General features: G+C 33.1%; 1 protein-coding gene across 12 annotated transcripts in view; it reads right to left on the bottom strand.

Moving 5' to 3' along the window:
• Positions 1–7,243: 7,243 nt before the first annotated feature.
• LOC143047676 (AT-rich interactive domain-containing protein 1B-like) overlaps positions 7,244–23,383 on the bottom strand; it is a 55,432-nt gene continuing 39,292 nt past the window's right edge. For 11 of the 12 annotated variants that reach the window (XM_076220866.1, XM_076220869.1, XM_076220867.1 and 8 more), the window contains 8 exons: positions 20,516–20,710; positions 18,277–18,499; positions 16,477–17,740; positions 15,037–15,611; positions 14,568–14,645; positions 13,569–13,747; positions 12,839–12,965; positions 7,244–10,170 (listed from right to left, as the gene is read on the bottom strand). In XM_076220866.1, coding sequence (XP_076076981.1) covers positions 8,144–10,170; positions 12,839–12,965; positions 13,569–13,747; positions 14,568–14,645; positions 15,037–15,611; positions 16,477–17,740; positions 18,277–18,499; positions 20,516–20,710 — 4,668 coding nt within the window. In that variant the 3' untranslated portion in view covers positions 7,244–8,143. The remainder of the gene's footprint in view (positions 10,171–12,838; positions 12,966–13,568; positions 13,748–14,567; positions 14,646–15,036; positions 15,612–16,476; positions 17,741–18,276; positions 18,500–20,515; positions 20,711–23,383) is intronic. The other variant, XM_076220868.1, reaches the window with a different exon arrangement.

Below are 23,383 nucleotides of genomic sequence, written 5' to 3'. Positions count from 1 at the left end.
TTTTGTTTTGTTAATGTCACATTTAAGCACCGCTCTTGGGCTATTTCGTGGTGGCCAGTTTTTATTGGTGGAGGAAGCCTGAATGCCCAGAGAACACTGCAGACCTTGGATAAGAAAACTGACAATCCTAATCAATTATGATTGGAGTGAGTGCACCTGGGGTTTCGAATGCACAACCTCAGTGTTGACTAGCTAGTGATTACAGTAGTAATTAAAAAGAGAAAACTAAAGAACTAATTTTATAACAATTATTTTTACGAAAAAGGAATATGGCAGACATTAACTAATGACAATGTTAAACCCTGGTCACAATGAATCCACAACACATCTATACAGCGCCACGACAAGAAATTTGGTCAAATCACAGGTCATCTGTGATCGTCATACGACAGATGCACGATATTTTGAGCATCGTGGCACTGTTGTGTGACGAAAAATTGGACATGCACCTTTTTTGCTCTACCATTATTTGTCATGTCACTGTCTTTGTGGCTGTCGTGAGAGTGCCTTACCACAGTCGTGCGACTGTCATGTGATAAACACATTGTCATGGGTACCAACATTAACCATTTTAAGAAAAAAACAATCATATGACTGTTACAGTCGCACGATTGTCTCACGAATACCAAATTTCGTACGATGCTCTCACAACATTGATTGTATGTCGTACGACAGTGGTTCGTTCTGTGTGCAACATATTTTCGTTGAATTGAGAAGAATACAATTTGGTGGGAATGAATGTTTGGAAAACATACCATCTGCTGTTTAAAGAGGATGGCTATTCCACCAGAAGGATTAAGTTTGGCCCTGCTGAAAATGGCCTTGTTGGACTCCAACAATAGCAAAATTTCATCCATTTATTTTTCTTTTCGGGGGCATCCTGGTTTATATTCGCTGAACAATTATAAGATAAACTAATTCAAAAAACTCGTTTACATGGACCGAACTAATAATGACACTTAACTATATTGAAAGCAAATGGCAAATAGCCTGCAACAAATAGGGCCTTCTATATATACTAGTAGTCCAAGAGTCAAACTAGCGAGTGACCAACGACTGTTGTGCAACAGTTGTAATACAGTCATACGACAGTGGCACGTCAGTGACATGCACATCCCATGACATGAAAACCTGAAAAAATAGCCCCAAACAATTCATGATTGTCGTACGACTGTCGCACGACCGACTTGCAACAAACCCACGACAGTACAATTACAATTTTTTTTCAATCGTGTATCCATCGTGGAACCATTGTGGACATGTCGTAGCTGATGTGACCCCTCGGAATATTTTTTTGACATTTTGCACGACAGTGCCACAACAACTATTTTATAGATCTTCCAGGACAAAAATTTGTACGATCTGTTGTGACCAGAGCTTACGTTACAATATGTAATAAAAATAATACTTTTGCTAGTACTTTTGAAAAAGCATAGTCGGCTGATTGATATTGAATTGTCTTACTGTGGAATAATTTATTTTTGTTTGCAGCATTTTTTGTGGACTGTCGAAAAAATTGTGTTTTAGTAGATATTTTATTTTATGGTTTTTGTCTTGCCTTGACAGAGTCAAAAAACAAGACATGGGTATGCTGTTTCAAGCAGCTGTGTAAACAATGTATTAGTTTGTAAATAAGTAAAATCTATGGTGAACTACAAGTGTTAGGTCAATTACTTTTGGTAAACTGTTGCATTGGTATTGGCACATCTCATTTCCATAGTTAATTTCTTGGCCCTGCACCCTTAGTCATGGCTATTGACTTTGAAACTTTTGCTTATTCTACATGTATTAGTTTGTGATTAGGTCTAGTTTATGGTGAACCACAGGTGTAAGGTCAATTATATTTGGCAATCAGTGGAGATTATTTGACTCTGTCCACTTAGTCATGGTCTATTGACTTTGAAGTTTTGGCTAAGTTAACATGAATAGTTTGTGATCAGATCCATTCAATGGGAGCCATTAGTGGAAGGCCAATGTTAATTGGTATTCGGTTGTATAAGCATTATCACCTATTATTTCCATGGAGAATATTTTACCCCACCCCCTCAGTCATGGTCTTGCTTTTGAAACTTTTGCCTAGCTTAGATGTATGAGTTTATGATTAGATCAGTTGAAGATGAACTGCTAATGTTAAGTCAATGATATTTCTTATTCAAATTTATTGGCATTTGCAAGTATACATGTAGTTTCCACAGAGATTAAACCAACCCCTTCATGGTTCATTGACTGAAATTTTTACATACTTTACAAGTTAATGTTTGTGTTTAGGTTTGTTAAAAGGCAAAAACTTATAAGAAGTCAATGGTATTTGGTATGCAGTTGTTTTAGCAATTTAGCATTAGATTTCTCACATGGAGGTTATTTGGGCCTGAATCTTCAGTGAATGGTTTATTGACTTTGAATGTTTTGCATGTTGAAGTAATGTCATTTCAATATTCACATTATTTTATAAAAATTCATACAGGCAAGACACATATCTGTGTCAACAGTTTATAGTTGGTTGTAATATGTCAATCCAACTTGGTTTTGCTGACCTATAACTGTAATTAAAAACACATACCAAACAAATATGGACAGAAATATACTGGTTCTGGTGTATTGTAATTGATTTAGCTGGTTCTAGTGTTTGTTGTAATTGATTTAGCTGGTTCTAGTGTTTGTTGAAATTGGTTTAGCTGGTTCTAGCGTATTGTTGTAATTGATTTAGCTGGTTCTAGTGTATTGCAATTAATTTAGTTGGTTTTAATGTTTGTTGTAATTGATTTAGCTGGTTCTAGTGTATTGTTGTGATTGATTTAGCTGGTTCTAGTGTATTGTTGTAATTGATTTAGCTGGTTCTAGTGTATTGCAATTGATTTAGTTGGTTCTAGTGGTTGTTGTTATTGATTTAGCTGGTTCTAGTGTATTTTTATTGATTTGGTTGGTTCTAGTGGTTGTTGTTATTGATTTAGCTGGTTTTAGTGTAATGTTGCAATTGATTTAGTTGGTTCTAGTGTTTGTTGTAAATGATTTAGCTGGTTCTAAGTGTATTGTTGTGATTGATTTAGCTGGTTCTAGTGTATTGTTGTAATTGATTTAGCTGGTTCTAGTGTATTGCAATTGATTTAGTTGGTTCTAGTGGTCATTGTTATTGACTTAGCTGGTTCTAGTGTACTGTTATTGATTTAGCTGGTTCCAGTGTATTAATTGATTTAGCTGGTTCTAGTGTATTGTTGTAATTGATTTAGCTGGTTTTGGTGTATTATTGTGATTAATTTAGCTGGTTCTAGTGTATTGCGATTGATTTAGTTGGTTCCAGTGTTTGTTGTTATTGATTTAGCTGGTTCAAATGTATTAATTGATTTAGCTGGTTCTAGTGTTTGTTGTAATTGATTAAGCTGGTTCTGGTGTATTGTTGTGATTGATTTAGCTGGTTCTAGTGTACTAGTATTACAATTGATTTAGTTGGTTCTAGTGTTTGTTGTTATTAATTAAGCTGGTTCTAGTGTATTAATTGATTTAGCTGGTTCTAGTGTTTGTTGTAATTGATTAAGCTGGTTCTAGTGTATTTTTGTTATTGATTTAACTGGTTCTAGTGTGTATTGTTGTGATTCATTTACCTGGTTCTAGTGTTTGTTGTTATTGATTTAGCTGGTTCTAGTGTATTGTTATTGATTTAGTTGGTTCTAGTGTTTGTTGTTATTAATTCAGCTGGTTCCACTGTATTAATTGATTTAGCTGGTTCTAGTGTTTGTTGTAATTAATTAAGCTGGTTGTAGTGTATTGTTGTAATTGATTTAGCTGGTTCTAGTGTATTGTTATTGATTTAGTTGGTTCTAGTGTTTGTTGTTATTAATTTAGCTGGTTCTAGTGTATTAATTGATTTAGCTGGTTCTAGTGTTTGTTGTAATTGATTAAGCTGGTTCTAGTGTATTTTTGTTATTGATTTAACTGGTTCTAGTGTGTATTGTTGTGATTCATTTACCTGGTTCTAGTGTTTGTTGTTATTGATTTAGCTGGTTCTAGTGTATTGTTATTGATTTAGTTGGTTCTAGTGTTTGTTGTTATTAATTCAGCTGGTTCCACTGTATTAATTGATTTAGCTGGTTCTAGTGTTTGTTGTAATTGATTAAGCTGGTTCTAGTGTATTGTTGTAATTGATTTAGCTGGTTCTAGTGTATTGTTATTGATTTAGTTGGTTCTAGTGTTTGTTGTTATTAATTCAGCTGGTTCCACTGTATTAATTGATTTAGTTGGTTCTAGTGTTTGTTGTCATTTATTTAGCTGGTTCTAGTGTATTGTTGTAATTGATTTAGCTGGTTCTAGTGTATTGTTATTTGATTTAGTTGGTTCTAGTGTTTGTTGTTATTAATTCAGCTGGTTCCACTGTATTAATTGATTTAGCTGGTTCTAGTGTTCGTTGTAATTGATTAAGCTGGTTCTAGTGTATTTTTGTTATTGATTTAACTAGTTCTAGTGTATTGTTGTGATTGAGGTAGCTGGTTCTAGTGTTTGTTGTTATTGATTAAGCTGGTTCTGGAGTATTGTTATTGATTTAGCTGTATCTAGTGTATTGTTGGAATTGATTTCACAGGTTCTAATGATTGTTGTAATTGCTTCAGCTGTTTCTAGTGTGTATTGTTATTGATTAAGCTGGTTCGAGTGTATTGTTGCAATTGATTTAGCTGGTTCTAGGGTTTGTTGATATTGATGTAGCTGGTTCTAGTGTATTGTAATTGATTAAGCTGGTTTTAGTGTGTATTGTTGCTATTGATTTAACTGGTTCAAGTTTATTGTTGTAATTGTTTTAGTTGGTTCTAATGTTTGTTGTTATTGATTAAGCTGGTACTAGTGTATTTTTGTTATAAATGAAGTTGGTTCTTGTGTATTGTTGCAATTGATTTTGGCTGGTTCTAATGTTTGTTGTAATTGTTTAAGCTGTTTTCTAATGTTTGTTGTGATTGATGAAGCTGGTTCGAGTGTATTATTGTACTTGATTGAGCTAATTCTAGTGTTTGTTGTTTTTGATTTAGCTGGTTCTAGTGTATTGTAATTAATTAAGCTTGTTCTAGTGTATTGTAATTAATTTAGCTGGTTCTAGTGTACTGTTGCAATTTATTTAACTGGTTCTAATGATTGTTGTAATTGTTTAAGCTGGTTCTAGTGTTTGTTGTTATTGATTTAGCTGGTTCTAGTGTATTATTGTACTTGATCGAGCGTTTTCTAGTGTTTCTTGTCATTGATTTAGCTTGTTCTAGTGTATTTCAATGACTTAGCTGGTTTTAGTGTTTGTTGTTATTAATATAGCTGGTTCTAGTGTTTTGTTATTGATTAAGGTTTATGTACCCTTCTGTAGCCATTTTTGTACGAACTTTTCAAACTTCAATTGTATCAAAACAACAGATATTATGAATAATAGCGATAGGCCATTTTGTACATATTCCAAGGGGAAACTTGATGCAAAGCAGTATTTTTTACTGTTCCATTGCATTTAATAGAAAAAGAGGACTTTGTGGCAAATAAATCAAGATTTTTATAGAAAATCCACAGCCTTTATCCTTGTACTCTCATATTTGGAAATTTGATGACTGATAGATATTGGATTATTGCATGCAGTGCTAGCATTGATTTCCTTAAAACAAGTTTATAAATGTAGTTATTGGTTAAGACAAGTATAAATATGGCCAAAATCAAGTACACCTTTTAGGGTAAGCTCGACTTTAGTAACTCAGCACGAGGTGTTTTGGAATTTACAGGTTACTTAGAACTTTTTGTAAAAAATAAACACTAGCACATCATAGAAAATCAAGTGAGTCATTTATGTTTCAAATTTTATAACAAAAATCTCTGTATTAAAGGCTGTGGATTTTCTATAAAAATCTTGATTTATTTGCCACAAAGTCCTCTTTTTCTATCAAATGCAATGAAACAGTAAAAAATAATGCTTTGCATCAAGTTTCCCCTTGGAACATGTGCTAAATGGCCTATCGCTATTATTTATTATATCTTTAGTTTTGATACAATTGAGGTTTGAAAAATTCGTACAAAAATGGCTACAGAAGGGTACATAAACCTTAAACTGGTTCTATTGTTTGTTGTAATTGATATAGCTGGTTCTAGTGTATTGTTGCAATTGATTTAACTGGTTCTAGTGTATTGTTATTGATTAAACTGGTTCTATTGTTTGTTGTAATTAATTTAGCTGGTTCTAGTGTATTGCTATTGATTTATCTTGTTCTATTGTATTGAAATTGATTTTGCTGGCTCTAGTGTTTGTTGTAATTGATTAAGCTGGTGTTAGTGTGTTGTAATTGATTTAGATGGTTTAAGTGTATTGTTGTAATTGATTCAGTGTGATCTAGTGCATTATTGTAATTGATTAAACTGGTTCTAATGTTAGCTGATATCGAGTGAGCTGGTTATAGTGTTTGGATTTTATTGATTGAGCTGGTTTATATAGTGTTTTAATGTTAATAAGTGTTGTTCTTGAGTTTTTATTTTTAGTGTGGCGTTTCTAGTTTTATTTGGTTATTATTTGAGCTAGTTCTAGTGTTTTGTTGTCATTGTGTAATTTCGTTGTAGTGTTCTGTTATTATGAAATGTGCTGATATTAGAGTTTAGTTCTAATTGAGATAACTGATTCTAGGTTTTCGTTGTTATTGAGTGTGCGTGTTCTAGTGTTTTGTTGTCATAAAGGTTTGTGGTACTATTGTTTTGAGTGTTGTGTTTTGTTGTTATCAAGTGAGCTGGTTCTAGTATTTTAACGCCCTAGCCACAAGTCGATACAGGTCTTTAGGTTTACCCTTGTCCGTCTGTATATCCATCCATACGTATTTATGTCCCAAAAAAACGATTTTGGTTTGCCTCCTTTAGTTAAGTTTATTTCTAGATAAAACAAAATGTATCATTGGCTGTTTCTGCACTCTTACTCTACTCGCCTCAACCAAATATTATGAAACTTAATTATACACAATCTTATTTCCACCAAACACAGATCAAGTTGGAATTTGATGACGTTATTTCTGTTTATAAAAGGAACTTGACGTTTCAACAGTATCTTTCAAAGAAAACAAAACTTAAATAGATTTGAATTAGTACAGACTTGCATATTTACAAGCTGATCCGTCTATGTCTTTGTTATAAAGTGAGTTATAAGGTATTGATTTAAGTATTGTTGTTTTGTTATTACGTGTGCTGGTTGTGTTTGCTTTGCATGCTTTTAAAGAAGAGCTGTAACTGCCATAAACCTTTATAAAAGACGACAAATTATTTACATTTATTTGGATCATGTTGACATAAATGTATAAAGCTTCTGCACAATGAAAGATGAACTATACACATGTTTTAACATAAGTGTGCTATGTACACAATGTTTGACATATGTGTGCAGTTATGGCACAGACAAAGTGCCATTGAAATTAACAACTGTTACATAACTTTTATATACAGAATAGATATATTAATTAATGTTAAATAATAAGAGAGGAAGATACTAACAAATTTCATGATTTCACAACAACACACACCTTCCAAAGAAAAAACCACAACTACACACATGCACAATTAACTAGTTAGACATAGCCTTTCACAAAGTTCAAATATTTTGAGGTTTATTTTGTATATGTTAATTACCTCCATTATTTTAACTTTCGTTTAAAAAAACTAGTTATTAAATTTCACCAGTAATACCTCTAGCCAATGCAAAGAAATTCATCTATTTAATGCATTAAAAAAAAAACTTCAAATAAATTTACATTCAAACTTTGGGAAAGGCTGCAGAGATAAATTCAATTAAACATGAATAAATGCTTAAAATACAGGTACATGATAATGTCTAATGTACAAAAATAGAAATGTGATTTCTATTATATAGGCTGCCATATATCACAATTTTAAATTTAATGATTTCATCAAATGGCAGTTCAAATTTTCTTTAATGAATTAAAAAATAAGTGATGTAATTGCGGAGCATTTTAGGAGGAAAACAGTTAGACTCCTAATAATGCTTTAAGTGAAATATAATATTATACACAAAACAAAAATTTCCTATAAACAGGAATGACAACAAATTTTAATGAAATAAATATACAATAAATGAAACATGGTCAGCTACTGTTATTCTGAACACTTTGTGTTGAAGTCAATAGATACAAATAAAAGTATGCTAGGACAATATCAAATCATCCTCTCTAAAGCAATGAAATAAAACATCGGAAAGAATTTGTGCCACATACTGATCTAAGATTTGAGACATCACTAGAGAAAGTAGTCTTTGTTGATGATGGGAGAACACTTGACGATTATCGGGTACCATAGCCATGTGTAACAAGATAGTCGCAGCCCGCCGCAACATGTCCAAACTGGTACCCATCATTTCAGGATTGTCTCTTAACATATTGATACCATGCATGTTGGCAACTTGCATGGCCTTGTGTTCTGCCATCTCTAAAAAGTCTAATAACAATGAAACTGACGGATGTTTCATTGCCACTGCCCGGGCAGCACTGGTGTCACCTTGAACTAGTTCGGCTAATAACACGATAGAAAACTCCATCATGACAGGCTCGCTCTTGTTTGCTAAAGCCTTAACTAATTGGCCTACTAATGATATAATTCTACTGAATGGAGGTGTAGCAAGCAACAAGTCCACATTGGATTCATGTATACAAAGTTTTGACAGGGCCTCGAACACTAAACGTTGCGGTGAAAGGACGGATGAGGTTGATGAAGGAAATGGATCTGTTGCACACGCTGACGGACAGACAGCCCAATGTACTAGACCATCTAAAATTGGTAAACATATTTCTTCAGGGTAGATGGCAAGCTCTAAATGACTTGCAATATTGGCAAATATGACAAGAACGTTTTCCCGTATAAGTGATAGGTATTGCCACCACCACTCTTCTTCACTTTGAAGTAAATGACTGTCTGATAGATCTTCCAACTCGGTATCCTCCCTATCAAATTTTCTACGCGTAGTGTTTCGAGGTAGATGGTGGTGATGTAATGTCAAAAGTTTTCCCAGAGTAAACATCAGTGCGGCGTTTTTAGAAATTTCAGTTGTATTTCCATTGACACAAGACAAACTACGGAAAATATTTGAAAGACAAACACATTTGCGTCCAATTTCATCTTTACTATTACAGGCAGTATTTAACGGATGTTCATCTTTTTGATATGACTCGTCTTCAAGTTCAATAATTTTGCGTTTGCTATTTGACTGAGGACCATTGTTTAAGTTTTCCAAAAGTGATGTATTGTCTTTCTCCTGTAAATCTTGTGATTGTTCCTCTTTGATTTTCTCTTCACTCTGAGATTCCTCCATTTTTTCTTCTTTGAGTTGTTCCACATTTTCTTTCTCACTCGTATCACTGTGCCCATCACAACCATTACTTCGTCCCTCATCCACCTCATCTTTTATTCCTGAATTCTCTTCACATTCTTCATCATTCGGCTCTTTCTTTACAAGCACTTTGTTATACTGAATGTCACAGTTATGCTCAATTTTGAGATCACTCTTTTCACATAGGCAATTGTTTGATTCTTCGGAAATTTCGACCTTAATGTTATCTTTACTGTCAACAAGATTGTTTTCATTCTCATCACAATTCTCCTTGTCGTCTGAAAATTCCTCTTTCAATTTCATGGGTTTTCTAAGAAACATTTTTTTACTTATTTCATTTTCATTTTTATTACTAAAGAGTGGAACTATGTGTATGCTTGTGTCGCCACCTCCCAATTGCCAATGCCCGAATTTACAACTGTAACCAGAGTATACATCCCACCGTTTCTGATCAGTAGGTCCTAATTCATTAGTTTCTTCAAATTTTACAGTTTTGCCTTTCCGTGTAACATTAGTATAGTCTGTGAAAACTCCTTCTACTTTCACTTTAGCACCATTTTCATTTAGAACATTTACGTCTTTTTCCAAATTAATTGAATCAAATGATTCATTATATTGATCACACATCCCTCGTTCACTTTCTTCAAATATTTCTCCAAACATCTCTATCAAACAGCGCCTGAAGTGTTCAAGGAGAACTTCCAAGAGTCCTGGTAAATGGCTTAAATTAAAGTAACTTATAGTAGAGTCATCAAATAATAGAATGTTTAATGTATCAATGGCCCATGTACTTTCAGCAAGTAGACCAGATTTTAACGCCATCATAATCCTCCAAGCCTCTATTTGACCTGCAAATATATGTAAATGATTAAATATACTGAATTCAAATGTATAACGATTTATTATTCCCACTGTATAATGCCTATAAATAAAGACAAGACAAACATTATACTTAAAAATTTGAAAACAAATTCTTTTCTGTCCAGATACACAATTCCCGTATATTTACTCACAAGGTCTTAATTTCAAATTTAACCAACAGAAAAAACAATACACATTTACAAGACTATACAACAGTTTACAATAAAAACAATACTGCTGTATAAGACAACAAAACTACTCTGTACAACAAAAGAAATGCAACACCAATTTTGAGTTTTCTGTTGCAATTGATATTTAGAAAATAATTATAGAAATGAAAATTATACATAAAAATTAAAAATGTGTAAAGCTTAAAGCTGCCTGCCTATTTTTCAGGAAAAGGCTGAAGTTCAAAATATTTGCTTAAGCTTTATACGCTGGTGATCCAAATTAAAATTCATCAAAAGTTTTTTATTTGAGAATCCCATATGTTATGCCTAAAATGACAGCTTAAATTTAAATCCAGTGTTGAAAACACAAACCTTAGAATAAATACAAGAAATAGACAATATGGTCACCGATGTTAAAAGGAATAGTATGTCATAAACATTTATCTACTATTTAACAAACATAACAAAATTGGCCCCACTTTCTGATCAAAAACATGTTTCATGCTTATTTATCAACTGAAAAATGATCATTTAATTTCGTCTCTTGAACAAGAATTGACAAATGACTAATGGATATATGGTTGAAAAGACAGTTACTGTGTTAGTGTATATACATTTAATTACAAAATCTGTGTATAATGAGATGTTAAAGAATGATTTGGTTAATTTTACAACATCGACAGATTACAACAAGGCAAAGCAAAAATAGAGAAATAGAATTGCAAGGGCTAAAACTGATGACACTTAAAAACAAATAATTTATGATTCTTATTTTTTCATCCTTTATAAAAATATTTCTGCTTTATTAGAGATCTGGAAAAAAATATTGTTTGCTACATAAATAGGCATTTGATTTCAAATGTGTATTTTTTCCTGTTCTAACTTCAACAATTTTAACTTTTGAAAATAGTTCAAAAAAATCTCTTTATTATAAAAAAAAAAAAAAATAAAAGGTATTTTTTTTTTTAAATCTTATTATTTCCTTCTTCCAAACTTTGTAAATGAAATGAAAAAAAAAAAAAAATCAAATCAAAGTTTTATTTATTGTCAATACATTGTTAACAAAGTAACACAAGCTCTAGTGAGCTTTTAAAATCGACATTGTAGTTAAAAGTTTCTGTGTCCATCATAATTTCAAGCCCTGAAAAAAAGCGTCCTGACAGAAGCCACTAACTACCACAATGAAATTGTGATACCTCTAAAGTGTACTTGCTTGTTTCCCAGGACCAAATTATATATCTTGGAATGCTTGAAGAAAATAGAAACTTATAGTTAACAACTGCATCCTAAAAGCCCCCTTTCAACTGCAGGGTTTTTCAAGCAAGCATTTTACTTTATTAAATTTGTTATTTTTATAATTTGCTTTTTTTTTTTATTTTTTACTTCATAAGCAAAACAATGTTCTAATAAAAAATATGTACTTGTATTTACTTAAAAATCACTATCTTTTGGTAAATTAAGTACATTAAAAATATCAAAATTTTGTAAAAAAAAATAATAACGGTCGTCAAGCAAGTACACTTGCCAACAGAATGAATGTGAAGGGCAAGGTAAGGGGGCTTATAGATGTAAACCCAGACACAGTGCAAAAACACATGTTATATATGAAAATGATAACTAGTATATACATATAAACAAACCATAGATCGGATAATCTTCTCGGAGGATAGTCATTGTATATTTATTTAAATATTGTTTAATAACACAATCTGCCGTTAATCTTGTACATCTAGATACAAATATACTTGGGGCTTTTTTCTTCTTTTTACAATTGTTGTTTCACGGCCATTTTCTTTTGTGAATTATGAAAAAAATAAATCTAACATATTGTCCTGTTGCAGTACTGGACATTGGGATTACAAGGAGAATATCTTATTTATAGATATTATCCAATCTATGGCGTTCATTAAAAGGCACTTTGAAAAGGACAAATACATAAATCTACAGGTAATGAAAAATCAAAAGTACATCATAGCGTTTCAGATTTATCCTGCACACTTTTTTCCATAATTTATTCTTCTAATTTTCGAATTCTAAATGATAACACATTAATCTAAGAGTGCACTAATCCATCTTTATGCAAACAACAATTTCTATCCATGCTTTTGGTGTATGAATGGTGTACTAAAATGGTCCCAAGAAAATACTACTCTTAAAGTAATTATTCAATGCAGCAAATAATCAAATTGACCAAGTTTAAGCTTGTATTACAAAAATCTCAATATTTTTATTACTATTTTCAGGGAAATCAATTGTCACAAAAAAACTTCCAACAAGATGTTATCATTTCTTTCAACCATAATCCTCACTAATTGCAATTAGGTATCGGGTAAAAACAAATGTTGATGATATTTGTAAAGCGTAGACCATGTATTACAAGCTTCAACTAAGTGCAATGGTAATAAACCCATGTTATTACTTCTTTCTTCCCTAAGCATATCCAATACCATCATTCTATGCTATTTACAGTGTGTAAAACACATACCAACATCAGTCTTTGTAAGACGCTTCCTTTTAGTTAGAACTGGACTAATAGATTCTATGCTATCTGGAGGGAACATCATTTCTTTCTTTGGTGGGTAGGCTGAATTCTGTCCCATACTGACGGACTTCTACAAAGGTTAATCATACATTAAACAACTTCTGAACTAATATAACATTTCAGGTATAAGTCCTCCTTATGATTAAGGATATTAACTTAGGAAGATGTCGACGCTCATTTATGACTGATACTCAACTAACAGCTGAAACAAAGTGAAGTTATCAATATGCCAGTTTTACAGTGCCCTATTGACAGCTGTGATTGGAAATATCAGGACCTGGATGCAGCATTTGCAGCTGCCTTAACCTCTGCGTTTCAGATTCATGTGAAATATCTGGACCATTTCAAATTTTTTTTTACAATATCACAGCTAACTATCAGAATAAATTCTTAAATCTCTATCTTGTTAGATGTACCTTGAAGCTGTTGTAAATATACCAAATGGCTCATGTTTTAATTGCATCCTTCAACACTTGCTCATTCATTTGACAGCTGTTGTTCTATTAATATTTAAACCTTTAACTTGCTAGAATTAGGATAACAGTTTTAACTATAGTTGTTATTAATTTCTATATCATTTGGTCTCTTGTGGAGAGATATCTCATTGGCAATCATACATCTTCTTATTTTTATATTGAGTTATTTTTTTCAAAGAAAGGTTCATTGCTCTTACCTGCATTCTTTGGGGTGACATGTGTTTATCACCTCTCTGTGGGGACATTCTCATGTTGGCCACTCTTTGGTATGGGCTTGCCATATGCATTCCACCACCACCAGGTCCATAGTTAGGATGCTGTGCGGGGTAACGAGGTCCCATTGGCGATGACCATTGAGGATGACCTTTACCTTGTTCTGAAATAAACATTTTATTTAATACAAAGTTCATTCTATACATATTGAAAGTGTTAATCTGGTAGTGATATTTAAAATGTTTTACATGCTACTTCTTTGTGAATAATAGATGTATAATACAAGTTTTATAATGTACTGTATTTTTTTGGAAATAAAACATGCAAGAGACTGGAACTTCTAATTGGTTTTACAAATCACTAAAATTTAAATGTGTTTCATACTCAGTGCATATGTAATGCCTAAGTTCTATTATAAAAGATATATACCATAAACGTGACAAGCTCATATTAATACAAATGCAGTGAGTTTTAAATTAAAGCAGTAACAAACTAAAACATTTAAGGTGAACAACACCTATGTAAATTATTGAATTTATCATGGGCCAAAACAATATTTTGAAACTGTTTTGAAACTTTTCATTAGAAAATTTCATTGAAATTTAAATAAAATATTTCTTAAAATGAAGGATATTGTCTGATTTCAAAAAACAATTCAAGAATTTTGACTTTTCTAATACTACATTTGATCTTATCAATGGAGCAATTCAGAACTTCAACTTCAAACTTTAATTATTTTGGACAAGTAAATATAGAATGTCCAATCAAGTGAAATTTCCATATAACATTCTGAATTAGTCCATCATTTAACATTAACATAAAATAGTTTTATAAGTGATCAACCCAGCAACAAGTGATTGCAGACTCTGTAACAAAACAAGACTAAATACATTTATACACAACACACAAGAAGACAAAGAGATAATACACGATATATACAGAAAGTTTCTATAATATCTACTGACACTCAAGAGACGACCTACCAAAGTTTTGGTTATCCATCATCCCTTCTCCTTGATAATATGTAGGACCAGTGTAAGATCGATCAGGATAATAACCACCTAGCAGAAAAAATACCAACTCCAAAATGAAGCGTATATTTCTGTAGATTTAATGTCAATTCAAAAAAGCCTATTATTACTATTAAAGTCTACCTTTTAACTTTAACCAATAACATTGATGGCAACAACATTAAATGACTTAAAAACTCAAATGTAATTTGAATTCCATATTGTCTGAAATAAGCAACTTATTTTAACTTCATGCAATTTTTTTCTTTTTCAATCAGTAGCAATTGAAAAACTTGAAGCAAATTTTTTATTTCATTTACATGTTTTCATAAAATATGTTTTTCAATACCAAAAAGCAAAGATATACCTCATGCAGGTAGCATACAATTTACATTTGATCTACATTAAGAGCACATGTCCTTGTTTTCTTATCAACACTCACCTTGATCATAGGTATTTGGATATCTCTTGTTTGGAGTATTGTACATCTGAGGAACACTTCCCGGCATATCCTGTGACATCTGTGGGCGGGGACCAGAATATGCACCCTGTTGATTGGGAAAGTTCTGGTAATCCTGGCCCATCATTGGTTTCTGGACATATCCTGTTCCAAATCCTGGTTGCTGAGGGGCAGTTGGTGGATGCTGTTCACTGTATGGCGCCCCCTGTTGGTAATGTTGGTTACCATATCGGTTACTATACATGGGCTCCATAGGATGTGTTGATGACTGTGTTGGTGGCACCTGCTGATTACCTCCCCTTGGATGTGAGTACATGGTTTCCATGTTCTGTGAAGTGGGCGTTGACTGTGACTGCTGCCCAATATATCTCTGTGACATCATGGGGTCCATAGATTGTGACATGGCAGGCTTTGACTGCATGGTACTAAAAGTCTGGCTCTGAGAATACTCCATATGTTGGGATACAGAGTTCTGTGATGGCATTGGTGGTTGCTGTATAGGTGGCATTTGCTGAGAAGAACAGGATGTCATCAAAGGTGAACTTGTTGATTCAAACCTGCAGTGAAAAATCAAATACATTCTTATTCTAAAATAATTCATAACTTAAAATCTCAAGAACACTTTCAGGTCTATACATACCTTTAAAATTTAAATAAATAAATTTGAGGGCACTTCTCAAATCCAGAAAGCCCATGCAATTTTCGCAAGAAATATTGACTTTCTAGAAAGCCATGGTAATCACAAACATTCATACAGGTCTGTTTATAGTGTCAACAAAGAAGTACCACCCAACCACCCCATGTAGTTTATCATGACAACTGTTGTATGTTATTAAAAAGATTAGATTTTTGGAATAACATGTAAAATCTGTGTTGAATCAAACCCAATTAATAGAGTAAGCTATTTCTTATTAGCAGACCATTAAATGAATTTAGTTTCTTGTTTGAATTGTTTCACATACATGTATGTCATTTCATATCGATTCATAGATGAATAAGTGGTATGTGCTTTGCTCATGTACAGTGATCTATAGTTGGTTTTTTTTGCTTGACTATGGAGAGTTGTCTAATTGGCAATCATACCACATCTTCTTGTTCTTATATTCTCTTCTGAAGTTCAGTCTTACAATGAACTTTTTTGTTAAATCTCATGACATATTTAACGAGATTATGTATCCATTGGAGACCATGCCCTTATCACACTATCACAGTCCCATGATCAGTAAACCACAATATTTTGGTCACAACTTTAATATAACACATAAGTTTATTTTCTTCATCATAATAAACATGTGTACAATGTTTAGAGTCAATGTTAACTCAACTTCATGTCTTAACTACTTTTGAACCATAAATAACTTATTACATTCTTACTATCACAGGCCAGGTATTTCAATTTCTAGAAATAAATACATTACTAACCTTTCTGGCTGAGAAAACTGGTCACCAAATGGGAACTGCTTACCAGACGTTGACAGTTGAGGCATTGTATTTGAGTGGCTAGAAGTAAATGTAGTTGTAGATGAAATCATGGATTCTATTGGTGGTGAACTTGAGGCAGCAGTTGTATCTGAGCTGGACTTGATGGGTTCTGTACCAAATGAATCGATTGACTGAGATGTGGGTGGAGTGGGCGTGTCGGATGCATTTGGCTGACTTCCGATTGGAAAGTTCTGTTGTGGTGGCATACTGGGTCGATTGTAGCTGTTGAAGGAACTACTGCTACTGCTGGGTGGCATTCCAGGTTGTGGTGGTATACCAGCAGCTGGTGGTGCTTGAGGCGGCATTCCTGAGAAATTCGGCATTGGTGAGTTTGATCCTCTCTGTTGACGAGAAAAACTGGGTTCATCTGCAAATGGATCTTGGCAACTAACACTGTCATTTTTACCAGGCTTAGATATCATGGCTGGTGTATTTGGTCCCCCTGACATCATTGGATTGCTAGTCATTGGCCCAGACATCATGTTAGGGTTAGTCCCCATGGAACCCTGTGGCATTATAGCCCCACCAGACATCATATTTGGATTTGTAATGGATCCAGATGACATCATGTTTGGATTATTTGGCATGCCACCAGCTGCCATAGGATTATTCGGCATGCCACCAGATGCCATTGGATTGTTTGGTATACCTCCTGTTGCCATTGGATTATTTGGCATGCCGCCTGTTGCCATAGGATTGTTCGGCATGCCACCTGGCACCATGGGATTGTTTGGCATGCCACCAGATGACATTGGATTGTTGGGCATGCCACCAGATGACATTGCATTCTGCATTGACTGCATCATATTTGGGTTACCCTGCATTCCCATGCCTTGTTGTGGCATCATACCATTCCCTGGCATCATGCTGTTTCCCATCATTCCAGGACCATGTGACTGGTTCTGCATCATTGAATATGCTTTGTTTCCCATTACACCTCCTTGTGGCATGTTGCCAGGCATCATATTACCTTGCATGGCATGCATTGGACCATGACCGTGTGGCATTCCAGCATTCATACCCATAGCATTAGGCATCATATTATTCATCATATTATTTGGTGGCATCATTCCTCCTCCCATTGGACCCATCTGGGGGTCATTCATGTAGTTAGGGTTCATGCCATGTGGATATCCATCCATGCCTTGGTTATTGTTTGGTGTACTTGGTGGTCGGAATGCATCTTGAGAACCCTGGGAATTCGCTAAAATAAACAAATAATAATTTGTAAGCAAAATTACTTTATGTTTCAAATATTGCTGAAATTGTTTTAATTCTTCACTAAAAATCTTATGCAGTAAGTCCATATCCTTTCCAAAAATATGTTTAAAAGTGTTAAATTGCAATGAACATTTTTTTCTTCAAATGTGTGATCTTATCAATTACTTGGCCTATTTTGGTACAAAATTGATCAGTTTGGTTTTCGTGGATAGACAAATCCTTAGCAAATATACATTATATATAAATTTGAGAATAACTCATTTGCAGTCAACTAGTTTGAAGCTTTAAAGCTTATTTTCTACTGCTTGTAAAGTAAAACCTTTGTTTGAATACATGTTAACCCAAGCTTTGTAATAAAGATTGACATCTCCCAACATTATATATATGTAGGCATACTTAAACCTGTATGTATTATGTTGAAATTTGATTGGAAGTTATTCCAATTACTATTGTACAATGTAAAGTAAGTTAACCAAAGGCTTGCTCTACATGCGTTAGGAAATTAGCTGTAATTCTTACCTGGTGAAGGTGCTCTACCCCTATTCTTTTGTTCTCGTTTCTGCTGAAGTTGGGCTTCTATTTGAGCAAGTACAGGTTGAGGGTCCATTCCTCCTCGATCAAACTGACATTCATAGGCAAAAAGGTATTTGATGTAGTTCTTTTTCAATGTAAAAGCAGCACTAGCAGATGAGCCAATACTAATGACACCACAAATTTCCTTCCACTTTTTTGTCTTGGTAACCTATAATAATAACATTGTATGTTTAGCCTTGATTATTGCTTGCTTGTTTGATCTGTATCTTCTAACAAAATTCATATTAGTATTTTTTTGGTGTTTCAAATGAACATCATTATAAGATGATTAACTTAAATGATTCAAAGACACAGACGTTTCAACTTCAGGAGAGAAAAGAAATTTGATGTAGCATATTGATTTACTATTGCAATGGACATTCCAGTGTAGACTTGATATATGTGTTATTCAGAATAGTATTAAACCTCATTCAAACAAGTGGTGAACCTGTTTGTCTGAAACTATAGCCTAAAGTGGTCATCATTATAACACATTAGGCTAACATTAAAAATATCTTTGTTTCCCCTCCCCGACTGAGGTTATCAGGGTATGGGTAGGTAGGTAGGCAAATTATTTTATTTTATTTCTTGATATAATTTTTTCTATATCGAATTTTTAAAAATTCAACAGGTAAGATAAGTCAAGAAAAGTGGGGTATTCCCTGATTTCAGTGTACATCCCAGTTTTCTGGTGTTAAAAACTGTATACAGGGACCTTCTTTTTTTTCCTATTTATTTTATGGTATGAAATCTACAAAAGCACACATTCTTCATGTGATAATAATGTTTAATGAAAGCAAGCGTTTAATTAGTTAAAAATCAAGCTTATTTCAAGTCTAATTTGATGCATAACTCACAACAAAACAATTCCTGTGTTCACCAATTCATACCTTGATCATCAATTATGAGATGACAAAAAGATATGTTAATGACTTGGGAATTAAAATTCAATGAATAAAAATTTTCAATAGAAGTGAACATAATTCAGTTATGTTCAGTTACACCTGGATCATGCAGCTTGGTCAATTAATTCCTAAACAAAAGATTTGTATGTTTTTTCGAGTTCTAGAAAAAAACAAGGCTTCACTTATATATAAATTCATGTTTTGTTGTTCCTAGAATACTTCGAGTATTCAAGTACAAATTCAACTGATGCAGTTATAACATAAAACGTGCCCTTTTGTAAATTTCATGCCATAAATTGAAAAATAAAAACACATTTAAACTGGTCTTGTTTACACCAGAAATCAGGGAGGTTCCTTAAAAGCAGGGAATTCACGTATCCAACATTTTCTGACTTGTGCCCAACCTGTTCGAAGTGAAGACAAAGTAGATTGATTTCAAAGCACGATTCAGACCATTTTTACTCAAAAGATTTTATCCCTTAAACAGGAACAGAGGTAAAAGATAAAGCCATCAAGGTGCACTCAGTGGGTTGAAAGATTCTTCAGATTTTTTATTTTCAAATATCACCCTTGCACACAACACAAATCATGTGCCAATGCATGTTTGTTTTCCTTGATTCTGTATCATATAGACGCTTCAATGCAAAAATGCCTTGATTTAAAACACTTGTTGACTACAGCATCGGAAAGGTATGACAAAAAACCAACGTACGTTTACTTAAGTATCGGAAAGATATCACCAAAACCCAACATAGCAACAAAAAAAATGTTGGACAAGAATGGCCAATAAATTTTTTCGAGTCGCTGAGATTTTACCGCGTCGGTGGTGGGAGGGGAAACAAACAATATTTTATTTTTGGCCTTATAAGAAAGCAATTCAAGATTATGGCTTGACCAGATAAAACCACTTAAATATTTGGCTATTATTGCTTTTTTGTTATACATGTAGGGTATAGGAGTGGGATTAAGCTTTGGTCATCTCAGAGGGAGAGAGAGGGGGGGCTTAAATATAGTTGTGTCTTGTCCTTCACTCTGTTAGCTTTGGGAACAACAGTTTGGTACATTGTTTTGTAATGTCTTCAAGTATTTTTTTTTTTATGCGCTGTAAAATAGTTAAAAAAGAATTTTGTTTGCAGTTGTAAAATAGTTAAAAATAATTGCATCTAATCTTTAAAACATTCAAAACAATTCCCAAATATTCAAGAGTCCTTTTGATGCTATTCAAATTGTAAATGATTCAGCTTATTAAAAGAATAATAGCTTTATATCTGTCTGTTTACCTCTTGCATACCACCTCTTTCCCTAACATGGAAATACAATTTGTAGAGATCAAGTGGTTGTTTACTGATGGAGGGTGTTGATGTCAGTGGCGTGTTCTTATCATCAAGGAACATAAACAATCTGTCCAAGAAAAATCTTCTATCTGGCTCATTTCCCATCTCGTACATTTTCTGTATGTCTCCATAGCCTCCCTTCTGAAAAAGTACAATAATATTCATGTAAATGTCAATGACAATATACCATTTATTTCCCAAGTCTGATTTCTGTTTCTTTTATATTCCATGGAGCTAAATACATTTCATATTTTTTCTAAATTTATAAAATAAATAACTTGTTTTTACTAAAACATTATAATAAAATTTATGAAACACATAAATAATAAAAATTTCAGCTGTATTGAAAAGAATATTTTAGAAATAAATTGTAAATGTTGACAAAATAAAACACCCATCAAATGGACTGCATTAGTAATAGTTTGTTTAGTTTCTTGCATATATACTGCATGCTTTAAAGATTAACTTTTCAAATGCTCATGATATACAAAGATAAATAAAAAGACTTGTTTTATTTGAAGGCTTTCCAATATTCACAAGTTTAGTTGAAAGATGGCTTATGACATTTATGAGATTTATAATATTGGTTCAAATAAAATTCTCCAAGCAGGCACCTGTATATTTAATAGTTACATAACAAAAATAATTGCTGCAAGATTACGTTTCTTCTCTCTTTAATGGATGCCCTGTTTTAAACCTTAATCTCTAGACTTATGGGTCGTCATCAAGCGTCTTATTATACAGTAAGTTCACAGGTTATTTCCCTTTGATTAGGAAACAAATAACCACCATTTTGTTGAAAACAAGCTTTTGAAAAACAGACACTTGAGGAGTACAACACTTAACTAAAATGAACAATAACAGGCAAGCGTCATACTGAAAGCACATATTTTGCTTTTTGGAAAAATTATTTTAACTAAAAAAAAACATTTAATACTCTTTTAGGATTAATACATTGAAAGCAAAAATCGCCTTTGCCGCCCTGCTAATGTGACAATGATCCAATCTTAATATCTTATGTCAAATCTTTACAAACTTCGACCATTCATCCCACGAAAATATTACCAAAACCTAAATCTTGTTGAATTTTCTTTGTGTATAGTTATTTACTTTTACATTACATTATATACTTTTAAAATATACGACATGTTATTCAGAATGGTATTAAACCTCATTCAAACAAGTGGTGAACCTATTTGTCTGAAACTCTAGCCTAAAGTGGTCATCACTATAACATGGTTAACATATAAATGATTCAATGAAACAGAAGTTTAAAAATTCAACTTCAGGAGAGAAAAGAAATTTGATGAATAATATTGAATTTCTATTGCAATGGACATTCCTGTGAAGACCAAATATAAAATGTGTCATTCAGAATGGTATTAAACCTCATTCAAACAAGTGGTGAACCTGTTTGTCTGAAACTCTAGCCTAAAGTGGTCATCATTATAACACATTATAAGAAAACAATTCAAGATTATGGCCTGACCAGATAAAACCACTCTTGTTTTGGCTATTGTTGCTTTTCTGTTATACATGTATGGTTTAGGTTTGGTTGTCTCAGGTTTAGGATTTAAGTTTGGTTGTCTTGGGGTCAGAAGACTGTGTCATGTACAATGGTAATAACTTCGTTCAAACAAGTGGTGAACCTGCCTGTCTATGAGTCAGAATAATGTGTCTGGGAAGGTTTAAGTTATATATAGGAAGTTATTCAGAATGGTATTAAACCTCATTCAAACAAGTGACGAACCTGCTTGTCTGAAACTCTAGCCTAAAGTGGTCATCATTATAACACATAAGAAAGCCATTCAAGATCAGCATGACCAGAAAATAAAACACTCAGAATTGATTATTGCTGTTTGTATGTTAAACATGAGGCATATAGGAGAATGATTTAAGTTTGGTTGTCTATGAGTCAGAATAATGTGTTTGGGAAGGTTGAAGTAATTATAGGATGTTATTCAGAATGGTATTAAACCTCATTCAAACAAGTGACGAACCTGCTTGTCTGAAACTCTAGCCTAAAGTGGTCATCACTATAACACATAAGAAAGCCATTCAAGATCAGCATGACCAGAAAATAAAACACTCAGAATTGATTATTGCTGTTTGTATGTTAAACATGAGGCATATAGGAGAATGATTTAAGTTTGGTTGTCTATTAGTCAGAATAATGTGTTTGGGAAGGTTGAAGTAATATATAGGATGTTATTCAGAATGGTATTAAACCTCATTCAAACAAGTGGTGAACCTGTTTGTCTGAAACTCTAGCCTAAAGTGGTCATCATTATAACATGTATAATAATTATAATGAATAAAAGAAATAGCTGCACAATAGAAAGAAATTATTCCAATATATAATACATGAAGTATTGCTTTTCAATTCAGTATTGAAATTGACAATCCTGTGATGACTTAATATAACTTGTGTCATTCAGAATGGTATTAAACCTCATTCAAACAAGTGGTGAACCTGTTCGTCTGAAACTCTAGCCTAAAGTGGTCATCATTATAACACATAGATAATACAGCATTTTAAGGCAGCAATTTGAACAAAATCAAATCACTACTTCATAAAATTGACATAAGCTTCGTTGCACTTACTTCTCTGTTTAACATGCAGCAATAAGGATTGAAATATGATGGGTTGTCTGAGAAATAGCATAGGGTTGTGTGATAGAACACTGGTTGACTTTGAGTCAGAATAATATGTCTAGGGAGGGCAACTTACTATATGGTACAAAATGTATGTTATTCAGAATGGTATTAAACCTCATTCAAACAAGTGTTGAACCTGCTTGGCTGAAACTCATG

This window comes from Mytilus galloprovincialis, chromosome 10 (assembly GCF_965363235.1).
Source record: "Mytilus galloprovincialis chromosome 10, xbMytGall1.hap1.1, whole genome shotgun sequence".
NCBI lineage: Eukaryota > Metazoa > Mollusca > Bivalvia > Mytilida > Mytilidae > Mytilus > Mytilus galloprovincialis.
The sequence above is the reverse complement of the archived record's forward strand: the minus strand, read 5'-3'. Positions and strand labels throughout refer to the sequence as shown.